The following is a 20,080-nucleotide window of genomic DNA, read 5'->3' on the forward strand; positions in this document are numbered from 1 at the left end:
AGACAGTTTTCCTACTTAGAGACTTTACAGTAGGGACCGGTGGAGGGGTATCAGAGTTGTATGTCCTATTTATGAGCCAAAGCAATAAACTTTCCTATCAGACAGCTTGGGAGTTGTACCTGGGTGAGGCTATAGAGGAGGAAGAGTGGATACATTGGTCAACCATAGTCAATACCTCTCTAGTGGAAGCGAATTACAAGGTGTTGTTCCGGCGAGGTTGGCAAAAATTTACCCTGGCACCTTGCCCCTCTGTTTTCGAGGATGTGGGCAGGAGGGCAATATGTTTCATGTCTGGTGGTCGTGTCTGAAGGTTCAGCAATTCTGGATCTGTCAGATGAGACCCCCAGACATCTCCGAACCCTCATTTTTCTAGCAGCTAAAATTACCATAGCATGAGTGTGGAAATTGTTGCTTTGGTCAAACATAAAATATCTTGGATTATGATTAATGAAAAATGTACATGTATCCACAGGGACAAACAAGCCAGGTTTGAAAAAGTGTGTAATCCCTGGATTAGATACGTTCAAACTCCTGAGTAACTGGGGTGCCCTGGGGGTTGGATGTCTGGGTCAAGGAAACCCGTCTGTCTTTCTTTCTCCCCTTTTCCTTTCTTCCCTCTACTTTCCTCTTTTCTTTATAATCTTGATAATTTTTACATGGATGCTAATGTGGGGGCCACAGAGCCTTTCCCGACCTAACATATTTGGGTGCAAATATGAGGGACATTACTTGGCCATACAGCACCCACAACTTTCAGTACATTACAACACACATTTGTGTAGTCACGACTTTATTCTGTTTATTGTAACTGGGTAATTACAATTACTGAACTTTACACCCTTGGTAAGCTACTGTTCTCTTTGGCAGGGCCTGCCCAGCAGAGGGGGTTCATTTACTGTCTATATGTAACTTGAATGAGACAAGCTGGCTCATGACCATACTTGAGGGTGCATCCATCTTTTGATCTCTATTTGATAATGTTTGTACCTTTGTCCCTTGCAAAATTCCTTGAATAAAAATTATTGAAAGGAAAGCATTTCATTCTACAGTGTGTACTTGCCTCAACCCAAAGCACTTAGTGTGAATTCTATGATTCCTCTTCTATCTGCATGAGTCACTTCTGACAGTCTATATGGACACCAAGCAATCCCAGGAGGTGCCCTCCCTCCAGCACACAGCAGGTGATTGACAGCCTCAGCTGTACATGTTTCTCTATGATACTCTGCAGAGGGGGTTGTCCTTTCCCTCCACTCAGGTTTCAGATTACACTCAGCTCCCTGCACTATGCTGTGCAGTGTGTAACAGCAGATTCCTGCTCTCTGCCTGCTGTAGCCCAGAAATGGTGTCTAAATTCTGTACTTTGAATGGCTGTAGAAGAGAGAGCTGCAGATAAACAGGTGCAACATATGTAGAAGGATTTGTTTCATCTTTGTGTATCACCTGAGGCCTGTCACTTCACTGGATATATGTAAGGGTTTACAACCACTTTAAAGAGACATGCGGAAATGTGCAAGTAAATATTTTTTTCTCACATGTACACCATAATGTCCATTGATCCTTGTTTAGCTCAGAGCTGCTGTGGAAAAACAGGGGACACATGACACCGTGCACATACTAAGTCGATTTTATTAATCCAGAACTGCATGCTACAGATACTGTACAGCATGAACGTGTAATTCATAACAAAAAAAAAAAAATTTTTTTTTTTTGCATGGTTTTAAAAACCATCTTGAAATTAAATCGGAATAAAGATCTTAGAACTGAACGGTAACATCACAGCTGTTAGGAAACATTCAAAGTATTCACAAAAATGTTATAGTTATTAATTCGCATCTTAATAAACCAGAGTAAACCAGACAGATTTACAATTGAGTCATGTCAAATACAATGGCACTCGATGAACGGATGAAACAGTTTCTGAGTTTTTGCTCAAGTTTTTTTTGTCGTTTTTATTTTTCTCTTTTTTTTGTTTTTTAGTTCTTTTTTTTTTTTTGCAACACCAACATGCCTATTTCTGATTTAATTTTCTTTATTTGTAACGCTTGCTACCTACCTATATGTAGCAAGCGTGCATAAAAGTGGCAGTCTTTCACTTTGTGAGTAATCTAATGTACAAGATTTTGGCCCATGGGGGGAGGGGGGGAGTTAGTTTTGTACCTCAATGTTTTTTTGTATTTTTTTATTTAATGCTGCCCAGCCACCCTCCTACCAAAAACACTTGTTAAAGATGACAAAAATCTACGTACGTATCTAGCTATGTAACATCACATCAAAAACATGAGGAACAAAAATACAGCATCAAAAACAGGGGGGGGGGGTTATCACCGGGAATTTTGGCACATCAATTTTTTTTTCTCTTTACAGTCTACAGTTCTATTGGCGCAGGTGGGTCTCCTGTTCCATAAGTCATTTACAAGGTGCTGTTGATGAAACAGCGCGGGTCACTTTCCCTTGTTAATTTCAAGTCTTGGTTTAATGGCTTTTAAAGCAAATGTGTCATTTTTTTTTTTTTTTTTTTGTACAATATTGATCCTTTAAAATGCAGCTACAAACGTCCATTTTGGTGGCAACAGAGTTTCATACAGCAAAACAAAAAAAATATATATAATATATAAATTTATATATAAACTTAAAAACCTTGTACAAATGATATATATATAAGATGCTTAGACTCAGGAAAAAAAAAACTTTATACAATGCGTTGAGAAACAGGGAACAGACATATTTTGCCAAAAAAGGGACGACAAACAAAGAAGACACAAGCAAATTCTAGGTAATAAATACTACGTACTGGTCCAATGGCTCTGAAATCAACGTACCCAACCCAATTTCCCATGTAGCATCCCTTCCCCCAGTGGAGGAAAAAAGAAAAAAAGAAAAAAAAAAAAAATTTCTACCACCATTTGAAGGCATATTAACACATTTGTTCATTTTTAACCCTTTGTGTTCTGTACATTTCAACAATAACAATAACATCACAATAAAAGTTGTTTCACGAGAGGGCTCTGCATTCATCGTGCCCTGGAGGGTAGTACAAAGAGGATGTAAGATGATTGGTTCGCAAGCTCGTATGTAATACAAATAATCAAGAACCAACTCCTTCTTAGAGGGCTGCTTCAAAATTGCTTGTTTTTTTTTTTTTCATTTTTTTTTTTTTTTTATTATTATTCTTTAAATCAGTCTTTTCAAAGTAACCTATCAGAACTACATAACAGTTATGTATTTTTTGTAATTTTCATATATTTATATATATATAATTTCCCCCTTCTTCCGATGCTAAAAAGACTAAAGTTGATGATACAAATTATTTTTTTTTTTTTCTTTTGGCAGGACCCTGAGGGCTCGTAGAGGCCCTGCACAGTCAAATCGGAAAGGCGGAGATAAAAAGACAGGTCAAATATTGACCAATGAACTTCATAAAACATCTACTAAAGTAGCCGCTTGGCACAAATTAAGAAAAAAAAAAAAAATATTTATATATATACGAAAATCATGGAAAAAAAAATACAAGATAAACCAATATTTAAAAAATAAAATGGCCAGGAAACAGTGCTGGGCTGTGTACTACTCTAATGACTTAGTGACGAGGGAAAGCGGCTGAAGTTGAGTTCCAGCTAGGGATCGATGTGTGGGGAGGAAGGACGTTGACGGCTGTGCTGTTGACAAGGAGTACGGTGTTGAAGGCGGTAATGAGCTGGGTTGGTGACTGTGGTCTGTCCCGTTCTGACAAATAATAGCTGGTAGGTTGCTGGGCTTCCGGACTGGGCTTTCTGTCAGAGGTGAGTGAGGCATGCACAGCCGCGCCAGAGGTTCAGGCTTCAAGGATAGAGATAGAGGTTGTGTTTGTTCACTTTGTGAGTTAGAGTCTCTTGTTGGGGAGTCTAGCATGGTGGGAGAAGAAGGAGGAGAGTCTAGTAAGCTTCCATCTGAAGATGGCGGACTCACGCAGCTGCCTTCACCTTGTATGTAGCGAATGCACTTCTTTTTTCTCCTAAAAACGTGGGAAAAGAGTCCATTGTAAGCACGGTCTGGAAAAACCATAATTAGTGTAACAGTCCACAAACATAGACAAAAACTGGCATTGGGCTCTGAGCAGAACACATTAACTCTTTGATCAGCTAAATTTAGGCAACTGTGTGTCCCCTAGGAATTTCCTTTTCAATATTACTATAGACAGGAGCAGGAGGCACCAAAAGGCCCAAGTCTGAGGCCAATCTTGTGGGCCTCCATTCAATTATTTGTTAGTTCAGAGATAGCTAAAAATTGAGTTATGTCAAGGTCTATGTGACAATGACAGGGGTCTTTGCACACTTTTGACCTACAGGTAGTATAAATGGGCCCTTATGTACCTATCTACGGGTTATCAGCAGACATTGGGGTTTACTTCCTAAAACTGGAGAGTGCAAAATCTAGTGGAGCTGTGCATAGTAGCCAATGAGCTTCTATCTTCAGCTTGTTCAATTAAGCTTTGACCAAATAAAAAAGAATCTGATTGGTTTCCAAGTAAAGCTGCACCAGATTTTGCACTCTCCAGTTTAAGTAAATCAATCCCTTTGGCCGTTAATGAGGCTCTAATCTGAGGCCAATCTCGTGGGCCTCCATTCAATTATTTGTAAGTTCAGAGCTAGCTAAAAGTGAGTTATGTCAAGGTCTATGTGACAATGACAGGGGTCTTTGCACACTTTTGACCTACAGATAGTAAAAATGGGCCCCTACGTACCTACCTACGGGTTATCAGCAGACATTGAGGATTGGCTTGCTAAAACTGAAGAGTGCAAAATCTGGTGGAGCTGTGTATGGTAGCCAATCAGCTTCTAACTTCAGCTTGTTCAATTAAGCTTTGACAAAATAAAATGGAAGCTGATTGGTTTCTAAGCAGAGCTGCAGCAGATTCTGCACTCTCCAGTTTCAGTAAATCAATCCCATTGTCACTTTGCCCTGAATGCATGTCTTTAAGTCCCCTCTGTGGCTGCCCATGGTAATAAAAGTTCCATGACTCCTCAAAGGAAACAACAGTGTTTTTAAAGTCTTTTTAGATATATATATATATGTGAATGTTGTTAGTTTATTGTATATAATCAGATGAGTGTTATTTTTAGGGGTGCACCGAAATAAAAATTCTGAAAAAGGATGCACTTGGTCAAAAATGAAACAGAAATTGATGTTTTTTAAAAATATATATATATTTTTTTTATAAATAATTGTATTATTTTCGACTTTTTAATTAATATCATGAATATTAATGAATATGAATTTATTGTCGGCCATTATCGGCACCTTTTGAAGCGGTGTTAAAAATCCTGCTTGCTGCTTGCTGCATTTTTTGGTGCATATTTGGTCAGTTAAAAAAACTGCACCATAAATGCACCTCCCCATTGAAATGCATTGAAAATGCAGGAAGAACGCATAAAAAATGCACATGTGTTGCGTTTTTTATGCATTTTCTGACCTATGAAAAACACAGCAAAATCGCAGTAAAATTGCTGCAATTGCGGGTGTTTTCGGGAGCCATTATTGGCACAACTCTGAATAATGTTAATTTTCAGTGGACAAAATTTCGGTGCATCACTAGTTATTCTTAAAATGTACAAATTTTAAATTAATTAATTAAATGTATGTTAATAGTTTAAAAATGCTAGTTCCTGTTTAGTCGATAAATATATGTGGACTTTTTGGCACCCATATATTCCCATTACATAGGTTTGCTACCTGCTTAACAATATTGCAAAGTGATTGTGTGTTACTGTTCCTTATTTTCAGTGCAAATCTACCAGTCTGGTCTGACTTGATAGTAACAGGTTTTCTAAAGGGTAACAAAGCTTCTCTCTGCAGCCATGAAGCAGGGATGCTAATCACCTACTCTGGTGTACAGCTGGCCACTAGAGAGAGTATGGGTAAGACTGCTAACTAAATACATTAATACATACATAGAACGATTTTTTTTTTTAATTTACTAAAAATTGCTTCAAAAAGATAACTCAAATGTGGAAATGCACTGTATGGTCCATTTAAAATAGTGGGTGACTGCTAGATTAGTCCTTAACTCTAAATTAATGTGTCTTATTTTGTCCTATTTGGGTCTACTAAGCACTCACCATCTCTGAATGACCAAAAAACAAAACTTTACAAGTCATCCAACTTTAAACTTTTTTTTTTCTTTTGCTGCATGTTACTTGAAATGGAACAAGTACATTCTCACTCAGCACCACAAGTCATCTGGTTGGTGTAAATATGGTGCTATATAGAAAAGACATCTTGTGTGGTATAGTAAACCTAGCTTCACAAGGCACCTGGGGTGGTCAATGTAAAGTCCTTGTTCATTAAGCAACCTTATATGGCATAGTAAACCGAGTTCCACGAGGGACCTGGGGTGCTGAATAAAAAGTCTTATTTCAAAAGCAACCTTGTGTGATATAGTAAACCAAGCTTCACAAGGCACCTAGGATAACATAAATAAGTTCTATATTTCACAACACAACTGTGCATTAAACAAATGACTGAGGGAAAAGTAGGGGATTGTTTTGAACTGTCCAGACTGTCCAGACTAGATCCACACAGAAATTGAGTAAGCTCTTAACTTCCTGTTGTAGGCTGGCAATGCTGCCTCTGCTGCACTAAAATTCCTAACAGCGTCATGAGCCCTGTATAGAAGAACTCACCCCTGCTGGACTACAAAATACTTACTCCCTATGATATTGAGGTGGGTAGGCGGTGGTTTTCTGTAGTTCAGAAGGGAAATTTTAGGGCTGACAACACTATCTGTAATTTTAGTGCAGCAGAGGTGGTGTTGTCATCTTACTACAGGAAATTAGGAGCTCACCAGATTTCTGGCGATCAACAGGTCTTTTTCTGTACTTTTTTTTTAATGGGAAACGTGTATGTGATTTAGAGATGTACTTCATATGTTGTTTTTTTGCACAGACATACACTTTAAAAATTGGGAAAACTTTTTTTTTTTTTTCCTTGCAGCTGAAAAAAATCATGACATCTATGCTATGCAAAACAGCATAGCATAGACAGTACAAAATAGGGTTGTTTCAATCCTCACCTACTGTAGGAAATTATGAGAAGGAAATGTGGACACAGGTTCTAGATTTTGAAATATTCCATGTGTGGCTGTTATTATTCATGTCCTGCATTAATGATGCTTAATTGTACAAGGCAGATTATTAAAAATATATTTTTTAGTGTCAGGTCATTTTTTTTCAATTGTATATTACTACATCTTAATAAAGAAAAGGGCTGACAAATATATAGGCTCCATATATGCAGATGACTTAAGGTAAAGGCTGACTGACATAATGCAGCATGCACATCTAGTAAAGGTGATTACAGCAGCTGGTAATCTGGCGCCCTTGTGTACAGTATCTATGGGAGAGTCATACTGGCACACCATACCAGTACAATTTTGAATAAAATATTTTTTTATTAAAAATATTGCCATTACACAGTCAGTGAAGTTGGATCATGCAGGACTGAATGCTCAAGCAGAGAATGAATGGCAGGATGGGAGAATGGGGTGGAGGCATGTGCTGATCATGCTCAACATCTGACATGGGTTAGGAGAAAACAAGTTAGTAGTTGAGGTTAGGATGACTTGTGAGTGTTTTTTGGTAACAAACAATTGTTACAATATACTTTTTAGCTGTATCTATGCAAAATGTATAACCTGCAACTATACTATTAAAATACCAGATAAGTTACCCATGTTTCCTCTATTCAAAAAGAGACGAGTAGTAAAAGCCAAAAACATGCAACTGTCTAGCTAATGAGCATTGCTGCCCAGAGCCCAATAACTACCTTCTTCAGTCTTGAGTTGGGACATTATTGGCTGGAGCAGACTGCAGCCACTTAGCCTGTGGAAGACTTCAGAATTCTAGCTGGTCTTGTAGACCATGGTATGGCTTAATGGGATTGATAGTTCCTTCTTAGCTGGAGGACCACTGGTTGTCCAAGCCTCAGATACAACATCATTTGTAAAAAAATGTTTAATGGAAAGACCTCCATCTTAGTTTTCCATGACACACATAATATTCCAATGCAGTTTCCCAAATTATGCTGTAGCTGAGACTTGGATAGCCTGTGGCCTTCCAACTGCGAAGGAACTGTAAATCCCGGTAGGCCTTACCAGGGTTAAAGCTGAAGTTTACCTGCTTAAAATTTTGCTGTCCTTGGATCCTCTCCCCAGCCCCCTTTACTTATCAAGATGCTAAGGAAAGTTTGAAATAAAGCCTTTCCATTTTCATTACATAATTAATTTTAGACCATGTGACATCATCACTGAACCTCTGCACTTCTCTATGCAATGTAGGCTACTCATGGCTGGTGGGAGGGACTGGCAGGGTATTGTACATAGCTTTCCTAAAACATCCCAGCACCTGCCTCAGTACTCCTCTTAAGAGCCCTCGGTACAGATGCAAGCAGTGGGCTGGCTATTGACAGGAGTTATGCAATTAATAAAATGCCTAAATGGATAGATATTAATCTGGAGGAGTAGGCGGTCCTAGGCAGGCTGCATTTATATGCAGGCCACCCTGGGTAATGTCCATACGTGGTGCTGATCCTCAGTGACTGAAAAAACAAATATCAAGTGAATGACAGGGGTGGGACAGACCAGTGGCAGTAAGACTGGGCTGAAAAGGGCTAGATGTTGGGCTGGATGTCCTCCAGCCAGGAAATGAGGTGGACTCTGTATGACTTGCTGCAGCTTATAATTTGCACTGAGAGAAGCTCACAGCGTGTAGTGAAATTAGACTTAGCTATTTTAGTACTGGGGAGGAGCCTGTATAATCTGCAAGACTGAAGGGAAGGCTAAAGTTCAGCTTCAACAAGACCAGATAGTGTTTTTGTCTAATATACCCAACACTGACCGCATGACATTGAATGCTTTCAGTAAAATGGTCTTAGGCCTACATGCTAAGATCATGAAACACAAGATGAAGTGACACATGTTAACACACAGAGAGGGAGGAAGCCATACCTACCATTGTTACATTCCAAATTCAAAGACTGCTTGCATCAGAATAAAGAAATAACAGATTTAACCAAAAGGATCATTGAGAAGGAAGAAAGTGAGAATTTGCAGTCCCTCCACCAAGATTTATCTAAAGCGACTGACATGTATCATTTAGCTAGACCCTACAAGATGAGTCACAGTTCAATTACAATGAACACGTTGGTTACTATTTGTGCCTCCTGTGTGGATGGTAGTTCAAGAGTTATTGACATTGTGCTCTCAATGCAAGGTTATATTTTTAAAGCTTTTCCCAAGAAAATTATCCACTTTCCAGTGTCTAATATAGGGAAGCTATTCTGTACCCTTACTGAACCATACTCTTGAGAGGTCTTATTATGGAAAACAAGGCCACTTGACCTGCAAGTCAAAGGCTTATTGCACAAGATCTGACCTTTGCAAGCAATGTGCTCAACTGGTACATTGCTTGGGATATTTGGATGAAGAACGAGTCATGTAGAAGCAATAGCTAACAACTCCATCATAAGCACTTCTGGTTACTCAGAGGTTTTCCAATAAGAAAGCAGTTGTTACCATACATATGCCGTATTCAACAAGGGCATTCAACTTAGAGAACTCCCAAACAGCATTAAGGTGTGCCCGAGAAGAAGGCAAGTGTTCAGCAATCTGTCTTTCTTTGGTGAGCCTCATAGCCACAGTCAAGGTAGTTCAAACCCACAGCAGGCCTTGTTGCTGCATAAAATATTGTTGGAAGTACTATGATGGAGTTAAGGTATCTACAGACATATGATGACCCATGCCCAGTCTGGACAATTTTTAACATTTTAGTTGAGGTTAATGAAAACCAGTAGACTGCAACAGGTCCACAGCCAATATTAGGGAAAATAAAACCATACTGCTTCAAATGTTCTCTGGACAAAAGTGCTGCATCAGGGACTTTCTGCCCGCTAGGAATTAACGCGTATGCTTGGGTGATGCAAGTATGTTTAAGAAAAGGTCTTTCAGAAGAAAGACTTTCAGCAATTGGATGATACCTGTATGTCAGACCAACCTCTGATGTTCACGGCTGACTTATCCTTTTCACTTTCTCTGGAGAAATGGGTAAAATCAAGAATTTTGGAGGGACAGTGGCAAAAGTAGAACTTTTTTTTAATAACTAAGACACTACCACATAATTAAGGGGGACCTGTCATCAAGCAAACATAATTGGACATGCAACAGTTGATGAATAAGCTAAAGTTGTGGCAACCTTTAAGAGGCTGACAATTACACACAAAGCCCTGATTTCAAGCATCACTTGTCCTCATTGGGCTATTTATGGCTACCTAGGTGTCAATAAAGAACACCTCTTCATTACTTCGTTACCTTCAACTACCTTCTGCTTGGTATTTTAACCCACGTTTTCTCATCTACTACATCAGCTGAGATTTGACCACCAGAAAAATGTATTTTCTGGTCTTTTATGACATGCCTTAAGAGGAGATCAAAGTAAGGATTCCAACCACCAGTAAAATGTAGAGGAAAGAAAGAAGGAATTTTCATTGGAGAAGAGTGGGTGCAATCATTAAGAGGCTACAGGAAGGACAGAAGGGATTTCATTGATTCCCAGTGGCCTTGTTGTATATACCTGCACGGTTTACACCATAGACTCTGTCGGTCAAGTCCGAACAATGCCCGACACTTCTTAGGAGCATTTGCATCTGTTAGCACAATGTAAACACACAGAAAATACAACAACATGGTGTATACTTCTCACTTGGAGGCACATTCTTAGCTAAGGATACCTACAAAACAGTTTTTGTTTTATTTGGTAATTCCCCTTCATGCCATTGCCAACACACAGAGTTTCCAGAGCCGTTGATGGGTCTATTATGTTGGACCAGGTTGGTGGACTACAAAGACAACGAACCAGCTTTTCTCTGTAACAGTGAGCCGTGAAATGTTCACCAGCCAGTGCCAGGCAAAGCAGGAAGTGAAAGTCCAGCCCAAGGGCTGAAATTTTTATTTCACAGTAACATAAAAGCCAGCACAGTACAGCATAGTAAAAATATTCAGATACTACAGGTTTTGGGATGCTATCATTCTTTACAGCACACAACGTTCATGAATGAAGGGTGTCTGACATGGAACGGAAATCGTAACATGCTCAAAGAAATGATATGGGATGTCAAAGTGGCTGGATGACCAATGGTGGATGAGTAGGATGCCTCACAGGTTCTGAGATGCCACAGAATTGTTTTCTTTTTAACTGAATCTGCAGTATTTGTACACTTTTCTGTAAAATTCAAGGGGAAAAAGTCTACGTGCACTCATTGCAACAGGAAAGGAAAATGTTCAGGGATGTTATCAGGTCCATGAGATGTAGATGACAAGCAGATAGCAATGAATGACTTTGTTAAATACAGTGATGGGTTAAGGGCCTTTAGATGTAGCATACCAAGAGGGGAAGAAAAGCAGAAGTTGCTGCTACTAAAACCCTTTCAGCTCCCTAACAATAAGCTTAATTCTTTTTTTTTTTCAAGAATCCCCCCTTTTCTATCTTTGAACAAAACCAACATTCATGATAATGCAACCCAACAGTTCTATGGGAACCTTTAGAAATGAGACAGTTCCAGTTAAATCACAAAAAGTCGTTTAGCCAGCTACAAAAATATTTGTGTGTTTTTGCACACTGGTTGCTAGCAGTTGTTAAAGGGTCAGTTGAGTATTTAAGTCTTTGAAGATGCCGGAGAATTAAATTATCTGTCATCTTTGTATACTTCTCAAAGATTCTCTTAGAGATCTCTGGTCTTCAGTTCCCACGTTGCAAACCTTCCTTTTACCATTTACTGGGGGTTCCCACTCTCTCTGTTGCATTTTAAATGTATTTCATATTGCAGAGAAAGCAACAGAATGGGGAACACCCTTAAGGTGAGTGGAAAAAACCAAACCTGTAAGTTAGGTGTCCCCAAGAGATATAAGGACCCAGAATATGACTTAGTCTACTGTACTCAATGTCTAAATGATCTTTGTTGGATGGTTTATTCTATAACACACATATTAGTAACAAAAACAGCGTGTTATAAAGTCGTGCTTTAAGGTATAGGAATAACACAAGGCAGAAAGATTCATAGTTGAACTACTAGAACCTTGAAGATTTTTAAGGGTCTGATTCCACAGCACAACCCAACCACTGTCCAAGAACTCCCATATTATGGAGAAACAGCAGTGGCCAGACATGTGTTTGGCCAGTCTGGTGTGTCGGAACAACAAGGGGCCACCAACCACTTGACGACTAAGCTGTTAGCTGTAGGCACAGAGCGGGAAATTACCAAGTAAAAGAAAAAATAAATAAATAAAAGTAAACGGTGAAACCAGCCATAGCTATATTGGGAATAACCATACACACCTGCAGGGACCGCACCAGTTATTCTGCTGATCAAGGCCAAAGCGCGCTCGACATTTCTTAGGTGCGCTCAGGTCTGAATGAGTTCAAGACAGAAGCCAGCAGAAAAGGGAACAGGAAGAGATAAAAGAAAAATAAAATAAAAAGAAATCAATGAACTGGTTACTAATTGCAAAAAGCGTAGAACTTTAATTAAAAAAAAAAATCACAGAGTTAAACAAAGTCCATGGAAAGGTAAATGATTGTGGCATATTTTATGCTTCATTTGCAGAAACAACTAAAGCTGCAGTATCTACCTCTAAAGGGGTCCTCCATGTTTAGAAAACCTTATTTTCTGTTCCATAACTATTATTAAAGGCTAGACACCCCCAACACTGGTATTTCAGTGTTTGGCAGATGCCAGGACTTGAACCTCTCTGATGGTTTCTTATATCTTTTTGGGGGAGTGTATTGATGAGATCTCCACACTGAATTTCTGGGTCTGCACACCTGATGTGGCCATTCCAAAGGGTTCCCACTCTCCCTGCTGAACTTTGCATTTCATTTTATCATAGAAAATGTAACAGAAGGAGTGGGAAAACTCAAAGAGCAGGAAGACACAAAACCCCAAGGTGTCCAGTAGCAGAGCCAGGTAGATCCCCACAAGATACAAGAAGACAGTGGGTAACTTGGCCTACCAGAACCTACTTATAGCTGAAAAAACATTTTTGGGATAGCATTACCTTTCTTTCTAGATTGTTTTGGTTAAAGTTACATTGGCAGTTGTCATGACTGAAGACAGACATGTCAATTGCATTAAGTTCAATCTCTATGGCTATGGGAGTTTTGGTCCACAAGAAGCAGAGTAGTTCAATTGTCCTGGGATCAGACACAAGTGATCTCTGGATAAAACAGAAGCCTGAGATCACAGCAAATCCAAGTCCCATCCCAGAACAAAAAAAACTATCAAATTTGCCTGAACCAAAAAGTTTATGAATAAAAAACACAGAAGGAATATACAAAACCTACAGTATGCTGTAAAAGTTGCAAGACAGCACCTGCAAGCTAAAAGATTGTAGACTCCTAATCGTAGTCTCCTGCTGTCATAGAAGCCTAATGATAGGTTGGTTCCTAATAAATATTTTTTGATTTGTTTAATTTGTGTGTACCATACAATTCTTTCTACAACTTCTATGTGGCTTATCAAATTTGTCTCCTGTGTTTATTTGGCCAATCACAGCACAGTCAATTGGATTTCTCTAGTATATATAAAGCCTTGAGACAGTGCAGCTTTATCAAATGCTCCTGTTTATTTGTAAGTTGCATCTTGTGTAAAGAAAAAAAGAGAGAGAGATGGAGCAGAGAAGCAAGCAGACAGCGGGATGGAGGGGTTAGCGCTATGAGGCATGCCTTTGAAGCGATACGCTAGCATGATCGGGGAAAGCAAACAAAAGCGGAATATACAGCATGCTGTAGTAAAAAAAAAAAACACTTTCTGGAAGCAATAAAAATAGATTAAGGAGGTTTTTATGAATTTTTTTAACAGTCTTTTTTTATTATTTTTTTTTCTCTTATTTTGCAGAAAAAGAAATACTGCATATCCCATTGGCACAGTTAGTGTCTTGCCAATAAGTCTGGTAATAAGAACTCGGAAAAACAGACTGTTGTGAGGAAACACATTATTGTGTAACATACAGACAAATAATTAGGATGCATTATAGAACGTGCTGTAAGCTGAGGTATGAAACTTTCAGAATGTTTGAAGAGGACAGGAAAAAAAAAAAAAAAAGCAATAAGTATAAACCCCGCTTCAGGGTTCCGTATTCACCCACAGGGCATTGGGGGAGACTACCAGAAGGTGCTGCCTCTCCCACCACCAACATATGGGTGCGTTTCTCATTCCAAACAGCAATGCTCTGGCTTAAAGCGTGTCTGCCACATCAACAATCATGGCATTTAGCAAACAGAACGACAAGCTAACAACTTGCTGCCTAAGGTCATTTTCCCAGCACTCTCTGATGTTATCATTTAAGAAACCACATACGCTATGCTAGAGATGAACTAGCTAGTGATGTATACACTCCAAAGTGCTCTTAGAGGATCACAAACCGATAAATTAAAAAGTCAACGCACAAGAATACAAAATGGAATCGATAACATCCACACATCTTCAATAAATTCAAAAACTTTAATTTTCATCAGTGTGGGATGTTACTAAACTTAAAGTGTTACTAAACCCACAACAGTAAAATCAGTCTGTATATGCAGTAAAGCATGCTTGTTATACTCACTGTGGAACCTAAGGGGTTATCCCCTGCATTGTGCAAAAAGACTGTTTGATCCGGGCTTCTCTGATCCTCCCCTTCTTCCACTGTCCCCTGAGTCTAGGGAGTCACTCTGCACATGCTCAGTTTTGTGTGTATTGATAGAAAGGTTTTTTTTTTCTTAGGAGAGTGCATGTGATCAGCACAGCACCAATCAGCACTGTCCAGACAGAGGGTCAGGGGTCTTGCAGTCTCATAGGACAGTCAGTGCTTGGCTGGACACTAATAGAAGTCACAAGACTGCTCTAACTGCTGATGAGAAAAGGTATTTAGCATTTTATATTTACAAAATAATTGCATTTCCATGTTCTGTGTACTGTGGGAGACCAGATAAAGCGAATGCAGTGGCCTGGGTTTAGTAACACTTTAAAGTGTATGTCCAAACTTTTTTTTTTTTAATTTGGGATGGAGTGGAGAAAAATTAAAACGTCTGCCAAATTTTGTTTGTGTCCCCTCTGGGGAGATTCCCCCCTTAAAATTGTCCAGAAAGTTATAGGAAATATAACATTTAACACCAGAGCAAAAAGGTGAAAGTTAATCTTCCATTGGCAGTCCTGTTCCAGTGGCAAACTGCCTATTAGAATTCCATTCTTAGAGATTTCCTCTCACTTCCTGTTACATCTTTGGAAAGCTCTGCAGCGGGGACGCAAAGAGCAAAAAATCTGCAGCTTAAAAAAAAAGAAAAAAGGTTTATGGCTATGTATACATTTTAAAAGACCACAAGGTCTAAGGAAAGATCAAGGAAGATAGGGGCCATCATTAAATATTGTTTAAAATTCGAAGGTGCAGATTTCTTCCAAAAAGTCAGTTGATTCCCTCAAGGGAACTGATATTATTCAGAATATAAGTGTAAATATAGGCGTGCATATTTAATATTACATGCCTGTTGAATTATTTTTTACCATAAAAAGGCATTTTTGTGCTAATGATGACTTGCTTTATCCAATTCCTCCAGGTAAAGCAAAGTACAAAATGTTTTCTCGAACATCATCAGACAGCACATTTGCAATGGCTTTATCTTTGCAATCTGTCCATTCTAGAGAGGTCCCCTTTGCATGAGGACCCCAGACCTCTGGGTCATATGAATTTAAGGGTCATTAGTGCTAATTTTATAGATTTTTTTTTTTTTCATAAAATGTTGGACTTAGCAAGCAAGTAACATTTGTCAAACAGTAATAACAAGGAACGGGAAAAAAATATGAGTGTGTGCAAAAAAAACATATGTCTGGTCCTTAAAAAATGTGTAGCTTTAAAAACTAAAGAAAGAATAAAAACAGATGACTAAGAGGTCCAAAAGACTGAGTAGTCCACTGAGTCTGCCCCAATTTTTAAAAAATAAATATATATATATATATACTTAGCAAAGCAAGAAGTAACATTTGTCAAATGACAAAAACAACAAGAAACAGGAAAAAATATGTGCATGCAAGACAACAAATGTCCGTCTTGGGTCCTTAAAAAAATGAGTAGCTTTAAAAACGAAAGTAAACATAAAAACACAGAAGACGAAGAGGTCCAAAAGACAGAGTAGTCCACTGAGTCTGCCCCAATTTTAAATTTTTTTGGTCCGAGTATCTCTATGTCTGGCCCAAGTACCGTATGTTTTAATCCATTTACTGTTGATTGAGTCACTACCTCTGGAAGTCTACCTCAATCAACTGTTTTGGTAAAATAATTTATAGGTTCTGAAGTTTCCTCCTGCTAGTGTGTGGTCATGTCCCCATATTCTTGATCTTAACTTCGTATTGAAAATTCAGCCCTCCTGATTCATGCCTTTAACGTATTTAAAGGTTACAGCTAACAATGATTAAATTAATATACGGAATGATGGTGATTGTTAGAGCTGAAGGGTGTGGGGGGTGGACAGTTGGAAAGAGAGAGGAATCCCCCAACTTGTGTCAGTTAAAAGCACACACACAAAAAAAAAAAACACAAAGGGACATATACAATGAAAAAATAATAATGGGTTGCCAATATTTTATTGCATAACTGGGTTGGCTTTTTGCGGCTTTTACCAAAATGAAATGGACGACAGAGGGTACAGAGCAGGTATGCCAGCCAATTAGAAGCATATAAACTTATGACAAAAGAAGAAAACACACATATTTCTATTTATAAGACTTGTAGATCCAGAGATTTACACCCCCAAAATAGGAGTCCTTTTTTTACCAACAAAGAAAGAGAATGTAAAGGCCAACTAAGGTCATGAAGTAGGGAGGAGGGTAATGTTGGAAAACTAAAAAGGCACAAAAAAAGAGTTTTCTAGAGTAAGTTTTCCATCAACCTATTATGTTTTCATAGGTGAAGACAGCTGACCAAGACAGCTGACCAAGATGTGACAACCTGCACTCATGTGACTGTAAAAGTGAGGGCCAATGTCATGATGTGAAAAAAAAGGGTTACACCGGGCCCTTCTTCCCATAAAAACTGAATGGAAAATAATGGTTTACTCCAAGACTGGTTAGCAAGATGGCATCCTGGGTGAATAGAAAGCAGAAAAGTCATGTTAGCTACTGGCACTAATTCCACTTTGGTTCTCCAACTGTTATCAATATACCTTACTAGAGAGGGCTATTTTTGTGCTGGCTTTCTCAGATAGCAAACAACTGGCCATCTTAGCGTTCCACTAGGGTCATCTTAGGGTTCTACTTAGGATATGAGGCACCACAAGAAACCATAGAGCGTTTGTAGGTGTGATTCAAGGCAAGATTGTGTCTTGACAGCCAGTGTAGCTAGAGCAATGGCGTATCAGTGTAGGTAGCTGGTGTTTCAAATCTCATCTGAAAAGTATTTGAAAGAGTTTTTTCAGACGTAACTTGTCCAGAAGATAAATATGAAGGCTTCCATTTCATACGAAGGCTTCAGAACTGATTCAGGTATGTTTTCTATGTTTCTGCCAATCCTTCCCTAAGGCTAGGTACACACTTTGAGGTTACTTTACCAAACCTGGAAAGTGCAAAATCTAGTGCAGCTATGCATGGTAGCCAATCAGCTTCTAACTTTAGCTTGTTCAAGTAAGCTTTGACAAAAAAAAAATGGAAGCTGATTGGTTTCTATGCAGAACTGCACTGGATTTTGCACTCTCCATCAAAACCATACTCCTGTTAGCAGAGACGCGGGGATGCCATTAGTTGTTTATGGCACCCCACACACTGGAAACTGATAGCACTATGTGGTTTCCCTATGACTGCTATTCTGGAAAAGGACTATGGTGCCCACAAAAATACAGCCACTGAGAAACCAACATAGTGAACTTAGCTTATCAGACCTTTATAAAAAAAAAAAAAAAAAAAAAAAGGTTTTCATATGCATCTGATATGCATTCATTCAAAGCTGAGGTTTAATCTAATTATATCTGGCCTTCCCTGGTTCCTTCCATCCTTTTTTATTTTTTTTGCTTTAACGGAGTGCCGTGCTTTGTTGAACCCCTGTGATCAAAAATATTTCCTACCATCTCCTTTATCAACATTGACATTTTGAAATAATCCTAGCTGTGATCATTGCATTTTGTATTTTCTGTGCTTCTCTATGAAATTCAGGAAGATGATGGCTAGTGGAAGGGACCAGTAGGGTGTGGTACATAACTTCCTGAAAACATTACAGCACCGTGCCTCAGTACTCCTCTCAAGAGTCCTTATTCCTGATGCAAGCAGTGGGCTGGTTCTTAGGTGGAGCTATGCAAATATAAAAATGCCTTGATGGGCAAATGTGTGGAGGAGATTCCGATTCTAGTCAGGCTGTATTTGCATGCAGACCACCCTAGGTAATACCCACATATGATGCTGAACCCCCATGATTGAAAGAACCAAAATCCAATGAATAAAAGGGGTGGACTAGGGCAAGAAAAGGCTAGATGTGCTCAATATCCTCCAGCCAGGAAAAGAGACAGGCTCTATATGACTTGCTGCAGCTTCTAATACAGTTTATGAGAAGCTCACAGTGTGCAGTGAAATCAGAGTAAGCAATTTCAGCACAGGAGAGAAACCTATATAAATATGCAAAACTGAAGGAAAGTCTGGAGTTCAGCTTTAGGATTGTATAGTGGAGGGCCTCTTACTGCTTGTGATGGTCAACTTATCAAAGTTTGGGAAAAGAATCAAGGAGCCAAAAGACCATCAGATGATGAGTAATAAAGATTCCTCCATGACACAAGGTTCCTGCAGCTCTGCCCATGTAATAAACAGAAAATGAGTCTTGGATGCAATAGAGGATTCTGCGTCTAGTAATTAGCAAAGCTGCAGACATGTTAATATTTTAGTTACTTGATTGAGGGCACCCTTGGAATAATAACATGCTCTAACACTAGCTACGCCTGCCCCCCCCCCCATTTAAGATTACCGCAGGCTTGGGCGATCTGTTCCTTGCACGCCTATGTGGAACTGAAACTCCCAACATGCCTGAGGTTCCACGGTGGCATTAAAGCAACAGTCCGCCTAAGTCTATTCCATTCTCATAACCCACCCAACCACAGCAACGCTTCAAGCCAGAGCAGCCTAGGACAGCAAAAAACGTGAATCTTTATTTTCCCATCCTCTCGCGCAAGAAGTGGTTTATGTTAATAAAATTATAATGGCAATAAAATGCATTTTCAGGGAAAAATAAACAAAAAAAAAATTATAATACAGGAAAAACTATAGGAATAAATCCAAAAAAAAAAATGGCTTAGCACCTGCAATCGGAGGAAGTGAAAGGCAAGGATTTAGGTAACATTCGTTGTGTTCTGTAAAAAAAGAACAAATTATACAAAATCTGGACATTGGCAAAATAGAAATAATTCAAATTGTCTATGCAGTATTTTCAAACCTCCTTAATGCCTGAATTACACATGGGGGAGGGGAGAGGGGAAGGGGTGGGGTAGACAGGGAATTACCCAATAAGCATGCAGCAAAGACCCCGGGATCAAACCTTGCACACCCGCGCACACACTCATGCGCACACACATAGTAAACAACACACAGGTAAGTCATCATTAAACTAATGGCTGGTTGTTTGTACTTTACAGTTAAATATTCACTATAGAAAATACATAAATTATCTAGTATAGCATGCATATATACAAAAAAACCTCTAATTTTATTCCATTAAGGGGTCCATAAATATCTGGGGTCCAGTAATCACTGGTTCGGGGGGTATCAGAGTCAAACTGGTGACCCCATGCACCTGCTTCCTCTCCCCGCAGCAGTGTTTAGGGGGCCCTCTGCTAAAAACATTAGGGGGGCGCTACTTTGGGGTGGTACTTACCGTTACTTTCGCCTGCCTGTTTTTCTCTTTTCCTCTTCTTCTTTTTGCCCTATAGAGCAATCACACAAAAATAAAATGGCATTTAGTAACATTACAGATCTATTAACGAAGCAACCAAAAAAAAAGTGTACAAAGTACGAAAGAGCCAATGTCACCCAAAACTGACACTGGAGTTGA

At 39.1% G+C, this 20,080-nt stretch overlaps 1 protein-coding gene across 1 annotated transcript in view; it reads right to left on the reverse strand.

Moving 5' to 3' along the window:
• Positions 1–1,608: 1,608 nt before the first annotated feature.
• Positions 1,609–20,080, reverse strand: part of TCF7L2 (transcription factor 7 like 2) — a gene marked incomplete in the record, with an annotated part of 292,196 nt that continues 273,724 nt past the window's right edge. The window contains 4 exon segments of the mRNA XM_073595873.1: positions 1,609–3,991; positions 12,363–12,435; positions 19,332–19,382; positions 19,904–19,952. Of these exon segments, the coding sequence (XP_073451974.1) occupies positions 3,565–3,991; positions 12,363–12,435; positions 19,332–19,382; positions 19,904–19,952 (600 nt within the window).

This window comes from Aquarana catesbeiana, linkage group LG08 (genome assembly GCF_042186555.1).
Source record: "Aquarana catesbeiana isolate 2022-GZ linkage group LG08, ASM4218655v1, whole genome shotgun sequence".
Taxonomy (NCBI): Eukaryota; Metazoa; Chordata; class Amphibia; order Anura; family Ranidae; genus Aquarana; species Aquarana catesbeiana.